This window comes from Lycium barbarum, chromosome 9, assembly GCF_019175385.1.
Source record: "Lycium barbarum isolate Lr01 chromosome 9, ASM1917538v2, whole genome shotgun sequence".
Lineage (NCBI taxonomy): Eukaryota > Viridiplantae > Streptophyta > Magnoliopsida > Solanales > Solanaceae > Lycium > Lycium barbarum.
Genome location: NC_083345.1, coordinates 118,791,131 through 118,798,694, shown reverse-complemented (window position 1 = coordinate 118,798,694; position 7,564 = coordinate 118,791,131). Strand labels below are relative to the sequence as shown.

Genomic DNA, 7,564 nt, shown 5'->3' with positions numbered 1-7,564 from the left:
TTTTGTCCCGCCTTCCCTAAATATTTATTTACATTTTCTAGCATTTTGGAAATTTAAGAAATAATTATTTATATTTCACTATAATTATTAGCTTTTATTAATACCGCAATTTCATTATTCCGTCATTATCTTTTACTATCGTTACTACTACCATTACTATTATTTATTACCAGTATTATTATAATTTGCGTCTCAGCATTTTTACCACCTTATGTATACGCATCGTATTTATTTCGCACAATTAAATGATAGCGTTTATTTATTGTTAAAATGTTATTGCACGGCTATTACAACGTCATGTAATTTTATTACCTGAGCACTAATAATTACATATTTTACCTGTGTGAGCTCGCTCACATTGCCGGTCCCAAGCCCGGATAAAGGAGGAGGGTTGCCGAGGGTCAATCGGAAACAGCCTCCCTACCCAGGTAGGGGTAAAGCTGCGTACATCTTACCCTCCCCAGACCCCACTATTGTGGGATTACACTGGGTAGTGACCATCCACTCAGTAGATGATTAATTAAAATAGGTCTTTTATTTAAATTTAGAAGTCAAACTATTTCTTTCACTCAGCCCGTATTTTGATCCATCTGACCCAAATCAAAGCCCAATCAACTCATAAGCATTTTTTGGACCAGCCTATGTTTAAAAAAAAAATCAGCCAAACCAACCCAAACCCCCACTCTAAATTACCCAGTCCATTATTTAAACTATACCCAGCCCATACCCACTAACCTACCCGACCCGACCCATTTTTTAATTTAACAAAGGAAAAAGGGTTTCCTTCATCTTCTCTTTCTTTTCCTTCACGTCGCACCCCACCCACTTCTTCGTCTCTCTCTTTCCCTTCCTCTCTCCTCCCTCATCTCCCCTATCCTCTCTTGTTCCCCCCTATCTCTTCCACCTCCTTTTGTCCCCCCCCCCCCCCCCCCACGCTCACTGCCACCCCCATTCCCTCTGTTCCCCACACGTCTCTCTTTTTATTCAACACAATGCAAAGCAAAACCCTATAAATAAGGGTGTTTGAATCGTTTGAGAGGGGAGTTAAAAAAAAAAGGCCCGGGAATCGCAAAATCCCTTCCAAAACCAGAGCTTGAATCGCAAAATCCCCCCTGAAAATTAAGTTCTGAAAACAAGTTTTCCGTTGGCGAAATCTCATGAAAATAACAAATTTTCTGATGGTGGAAATCCCCTGAAAATATTGAGTTTGCCAACCGCCTCTGTTTTCCCCTAAAATATTAGCCCACTGTTTTCTTAATATTCAAAGTGTCGAGCCATTTTTTTTATTTTCGCATTTTTGTCTTGTTATTGTTTCGCATCCGAGTCTACGCAAACTCAGAGATTTGAAGTGTTCAGCGTAGATCGCAGGCCCTGTACCCACTTCGCTGCACCCAAAGCAGGTAAATTTCCTACCTTTGATTTATTTTAGTATTTGTTTGAATGCCCTGAACTGTCTAGGTGATTTGCCTGTTTAGTTGCGTTTCAGCCTGTCTGCAGTTATGTTAGTGGTATTAAGCATGTTTGGTCCCGTTTAGTTTAGTTTTTGTGATCATGTTGGCTTCATATGAAAGTTTAGATTAACCTCGCGCTTTGAGTTTACATTTGCTGGGATGTCACTGGATTAATCATACGTTAGTTTAGATTGGGTGACCTGTTAATCGTGTCTGTTAAGCTTGTCGAGGGAACCCCGCATATATGAAAGGATTTGACACAATGTTTAAAGTTTGGCATGTTATTTTATTATATTAGTATATTTTGATCAGATTAGTTGTATCTAACCATGTATCATGCCCAGCTTGCTAGTATATTTGATATTAACTTGCCTTCCAACATGTTTGGTTCACTGCTTGACTTAATCATCAGATCAGTATTATGTTACTTCCCAATTTAATTTCAACCTTGCTTTGAGATTTGCTGTCGTGTGTTTAAATATTTTTACATTCTTAGTGTGGTTTGATTCAATTTAAACTCGTCCATAACTGCTTAGTTCGCTCGTTTTCAAGTCTGTGTTTAATTTGTGGAGTATAGGTTGGATTTGTGATTGTTAAAGGGCTGTGAGCCATTATGTATCTAGCATAAGGACTGTTTGCTAATGGACTAGTTGATTTTACGAGATATGCCACATCTCGGCCTAATTTGAGTTCGAACTTGAAGTTTGTCAACTAGTAATGATCAATGATATGTTAAACTGTAGCATGATATTGTATGTTTAAAATACTAATTTAAAAGCAAGATCTGAGTCATTTAGATTAGGTCGGATGTCTTTAAGGTTGTTTATAATGAGTATTTGGGTAAAGATGCTTAGATTTGACTATGGGCTAATATGACAAACCTGTTTCAAGTTAGATATGGATGTTGTTAGCTGGAGAATTCCGTGAATATGCTAAATATGATATAAACGAACTAGTCCTTTGTATGATTTCCCCCATGCAAGCATTCCTTAAAAAAAAAAACATAATCAGCCCTCTGTAAAATGGTATAACTTCAGTCTGGTTTATGGGATTAGATGCTGTCTAGGCCTTAACGACTGCTGAAATTTTTCTAAAAAAGGTTGAGTATAGGATTGTTGTTGGATTAAAATGAGAGCATAAGGAATGGACCAGAATCAGCAAACTGTCGATTTTAGTATTATCCTGTGAGAAGTGATGAACAGCTAACGTTATGCCGGATATTTGATTAGTACTTTTGCATTTAAAGCCTTAACAATATTTATAAACATTATTTCAAATAGCATTATTATATGTTTCTTTAAAACTTTAGTAACATTATAAGCCATTTTCTCAAAATTTAAGCACCTTATTTAACCTTAATTAATTAACCTAAGTTTGGCCGGATAACCGTAGTTAACGGATTCTAAAGGATGCCTAACCCTTTCCCTTTGGAATAATATGGAACCCTTACCTAGAATCACACTGATTAAGCAGACCTTTAACGGAGGTTTAGTTAGCTTTACCTTAGTTAGTAATTAGGTGCCCTAATTCACCTTAAAATCAATTAGGTGGCGACTCCTTAAAATAAAACAAATAGGAATCACCAATATGTTGTACTCCGCTTCAACCCGGTTAAAATGGGGTATGACACAGCATACACCCAATTTTTTTTTTTTTTTTAATAATCTAAGCAACATACATTGAAACAGTAGCAGATGTATTGAGGGTACAGTTCCTAGGTTCATATATCTTTATAAAATTGAGCTCAGTTGGTTTTTCATTTTCCTCATTTTTTGAGCGAAAAACACGATCAAACTCAATTGGTTTTATTTTTATTTTTTATTTTTTTAAAAAGGGGGATAAATTTTGGCTTAAATTTCACTATTATTACTTCTTATAATTGTTACAGTAATAATAAAATAATAATTTTTCCTCCGTCCCATTTTTAGTGACAAAGCTCATTGTACAGAAGCCAATTTTTTTTTTCCGCAACTAAAGGAATATTTTATTTCAATCACCAAGTGAGAATTACATAACATGGGAGGACATAACCAATCCAACCCTTCTAAAAACCCCATACACCAGTCTAGTAACCTACTGTTATCATCCTTGCACTATCCAATACTAATTTTCTACCTACCAACAGACCAAACATCCTAATTTCCGGGGGAACAAATATAGCTAAACATAGCTTGACTATATCGCACTCTATTACAAATATGTAGCTTCATTTACCGCAATAGATGGTACCCTTGTGCAACTTGCTGCTTGAATATCCTCTTGTTTCACTCAATCCATGCGCCATACACCACATTAGCCAAGCTTGCCTTCAACAGTGCTCTTTTAGGGTGCTTTCCTCTGGACATCTTTTTCACCCATTGCCATTCCAGGTCCCAACTTTGAATCTGCCTATCCCATTTCAGCCATTGCAATAACCTGTGCCATAAGTCCCTTGCAAAGATGCACTCAAAAAATAAGTGCTCCCTCGTTTCCGCCATGGCATTTCATAGTACACAGTTTGCACTAGCAGTCATCCCCCAACTTATCAACTTATCCTTTGTTCTTAAGCTTCCATGTAATTCAGCCATAAGATAAAAATTTGTTTAGGCTCGGCAAAATTTTGGTATAGCAATCTATTCCAGGGGACATCCACAATCTAGCCTCTCAGCTTAGCATAAGCTATAGCAAGATGGAATTTCCCTTTATGGACAATACTATCAATGTCCCCTAGAGTTGGCCAGTACTTCCTCATTTGTATGATCTTCTTAATCATCCAAGCTACCTGTTTTGGGATTTGCAAATTGCCACCTGATTCCAAATTCTGAGATTTAATAAGTTCAAACCACCTGCTTTCTTTGGAAGACAGATTTTGTCCCATGCCACCATGGCTTTCTTAGTGATGACAGCCTCCCCAGACCACAAATAACTTCTACACATAGCTTCAATCAGCTTTATCACTTTTTGAGGCATTAGAAACAATTGATACCAATATACTTGCACTCTAAATAAGACAGCTTTAATTAGTTGGAGTCTCCCCGTATATGATAAGCATTTAGCCATCCAACTAGTGATTTTTGAAGTGATATTGTCCACCAAGGGCTTGCATTGCTGAACTATGAGTCTCTTTGTGGACAAAGGTACTCCTAAATATTTGAAAGGGAGCTCCCCTTCCTCATATCCCAACATCTCCAGTATGGACTGCTTTGTTGCTAAGGACACCCCTCTAAAATATACCTGGCTTTTGGCCATATTTTTTTCAGCCCAGAAGCCTCAGAAAACATACCAAATATGTCCCTCAGAAGCATGACAGACTTGAGATCTCCTCTAGCAAACAAGAGCAAATCATTTGCAAAGCACGGATGTGTTATGCCCAACTTTTGGCATCTAGGATGAAAATTAAACTCTGGTTCATTTTGCAGCCCACTCAAACACCTATTTAGATACTCCATTAGAAGCACAAATATATAGAGGGACATAGGGTCCCCCTGCCTCAGGCCTCTCTTAGCTTTCATAGTACTAGTCATTTCCCCATTTACCATGAATGTATAGCTTATAGTATTGATGCAAGTCAAGATCTATGTAACCATCCTCCTTGGAAATACCAGTCCTTTCAACATCTGTTCAATGAAAGACCACTCCACTGAGTCATAAGCTTTCTGCAAATCCACCTTAATGATGCATCTAAGTGACAATTGCTTCCTAGCATAGACCTTAACAAGCTCATGACTAAGAATGATGTTATCAGAGGTTAATCTGCCTGGGATGAATGCAGACTGACTATATCCCACTATCCCATCAATTACCACTTTCATTCTCCCAGAAATGACTCTTGTCACAGTATCAGGTTGAGCTTTTTTAGGCGCAAGTGTGACTAGAGTGTTGCTTGTAGCTCTTAGAAGTCTGTTGTTTTGGAAGAAATCCATTACTGCTTCATAGACATCCTCTTTGACAACTTCCCATGCTTTCTTGAAAAATAAAGCATTGAAACCATCAATTCCTGGAGCTTAATTGTCATCAATACCAAACAAAGCTTGTTTGATCTCAGATCTTGTTATAGGCTGACACAGTTCTTGCTGTTGCATTATAGTCAGTGCAGGCCCATTACCTAGGATATGCAAATTCACAGCTAGAATGCTAGAGGCAGCTGATCCTAGCAAGCTTTTGTAGAACTGTATAATCTCTTTTTCAATCTCCACATGTCTTGTAAGCACTTTTCCTATTGCATCTTTTAGGACAGATAGAATTGGAGTTTTTCATCTCATTTTCGTGTAAACTTTTGAAATAAAGTGTACCTATTTGAAAAGTACATAAAAAGTATTATTAATCATAATATATAGCTAAAAAAATACTATCTAGAAAATGTTTTTAAAAAAATCATGATCAAATATTTTTTTTGTTTTTTTAACTCCCTAAATAATAATATTAACGGTTTCGTATAAAATTTTATAAAAATTTATAGATAGAGTATGTAACAAATTAGCTTCTTAAATAGCTTATTCAGTAAGATACTATCTTATAAAATGAAACAGATGGAATTTTGAATCGGCTTATTTTGGTGCTTTTAAGCACTTTTGTAGTTTTTGGTTAAAATAAATAAAGTGTTTTAAAGCATTTATTTTTAATCCAAAACAGCAAAAATAAGTCATAAGCTAAACTTCCTAACTTATGGCTTTTGGCTTATAATTCAAAAGACATAAGCCCATTCAAACGGCCTCTTATTAATTTTTTTAATATGAAATTCAATCTTTTCTAGAAAAAAAAAAAGGAAAAAAAACTCAATCGTTATTAACTTTAAAAAGGAAAAAAAGATTATGTGATATTGACGCCTGCATACAACCAATATTAGGTTTTTTTTTTTTTTTTTCTTAATACCAAACAAGGTTTAGCCATGGAAGCCCAAAATATATGGCATTGTACAGTCATATCCAACTATAACTAACGAAATAATAGCAGAGCTAATATTTTCTTTTGAATAAAGGCTTCAATACACACAAAATGGAGAGCTCTATTGTAACGACCCGCTAGATCATTATGAGGGCTTTGACCATTTTAACCTTGTTAGTGCCTTCTCGAGAATAGAAATTAGCTTAATGAGAACTCAAAGAGTTAGAAGTCAAAAAAAATTGAAACTTGAACTGTTTGTTGTAGCGCATTGTTTGAAATCCTATATGTTCGTTTGGGGGGTGACATGGTAATTAGATCTCCGCTGGAAATTTCAAGGCCACAAGTGAGTTCGTAGCATGCTTTTATGTATATGTGCATGTTTGGTTTGTGTCAGTAGGGCCTCGGATCGGTGTTGGGATTTTGGGTGAAACACCAGAGCTCACTCGTCGATGTGGACCGTTGCATCAGTGTATTACCGTTGTAGCCAGTCTGCCATCGCGGCTGGGTGGTCGACGCTGCGGGGCTTCAAGGTTAAATGAGGCCCGCCATAGCAGGACCAGTCCCATTATCGCAGGACCGCTATAGTGAACGCCGGCCGCTGCAACGGTTGACGGGAGGCAGAAACTGTGTTTTATATTTCATATTTAGAACTCATTCCCCACAGAACACCAAAAGCAGTTCCCAAGAAAGGTGGTTTTTCTAAGTCTAGGGCATCACTCTTTATCAAGGTAAGTCTCAACCGCTATCTTCATTCATTCCATAATCGTCTTAAGTCCTTGCATCATCTAAGGTTCTTTAATGGGGAATTAAAAGGTTATAACCCTAGAATTTATGAAATCCCTGAATAATGAATGGGTTGTTGATTTTATTGTTGTTTAATCATCTAGGAGTATAGATTATCACTTCCTTGGATGAGAATTTGATTATTAATGGTGGAAAGTGTTGATTGAAACTTAGAGTTCCAATAAAAATGACAGTTGTAGCCTAAAAACTGATTGAAAAGGGTTGAATTGACTAGAAAACCCATGAAATGATGTAACATGATTGTTGGGATTAATATTAGGATGAATTCCTTCCTAATGATAGTTCACCCATTGAAAAAGGGTAGAAGTAGTGGAGTTTTCTTCTCCAAGTTGTTGTTATTGTTGACACCCAATTTTATCCCGCCTCTTCCCCGAAATATCTATTTATGCTTCTAACATTTTTTGGAAAAAAAAAATAAAAAAAAAAAAAAAAAAATATATATATAT

At 36.5% G+C, this 7,564-nt stretch overlaps 1 protein-coding gene across 1 annotated transcript; it reads right to left on the bottom strand.

Annotated features, from left to right (window-relative positions):
* Positions 1–3,715: 3,715 nt before the first annotated feature.
* Positions 3,716–4,969, bottom strand: LOC132612253 (uncharacterized). The gene is made up of 3 exons (XM_060326558.1): positions 4,665–4,969; positions 4,213–4,359; positions 3,716–3,866 (listed from the first exon to the last, which is right to left on the bottom strand). The coding sequence occupies exons 1-3, from the start codon at positions 4,967–4,969 to the stop codon at positions 3,716–3,718; spliced, it is 603 nt and encodes a 200-aa protein (XP_060182541.1).
* Between the last annotated feature and the right edge of the window lie 2,595 nt (positions 4,970–7,564).

What these genes read in the sequence shown, in the direction of transcription:
- LOC132612253 (XM_060326558.1), bottom strand. Translation starts at nt 4,969, where the DNA reads ATGGTAAATGGGGAAATGACTAGTACTATGAAAGCTAAGAGAGGCCTG. An exon ending in AAAATATGGCCAAAAGCCAG is followed by an intron (nt 4,360 to 4,664) that starts GTATATTTTAGA and finishes AGCTATGTGTAG; the next exon opens with AAGTTATTTGTGGTCTGGGG. An exon ending in ATTTGCAAATCCCAAAACAG is followed by an intron (nt 3,867 to 4,212) that starts GTAGCTTGGATG and finishes CTTATGGCACAG; the next exon opens with GTTATTGCAATGGCTGAAAT.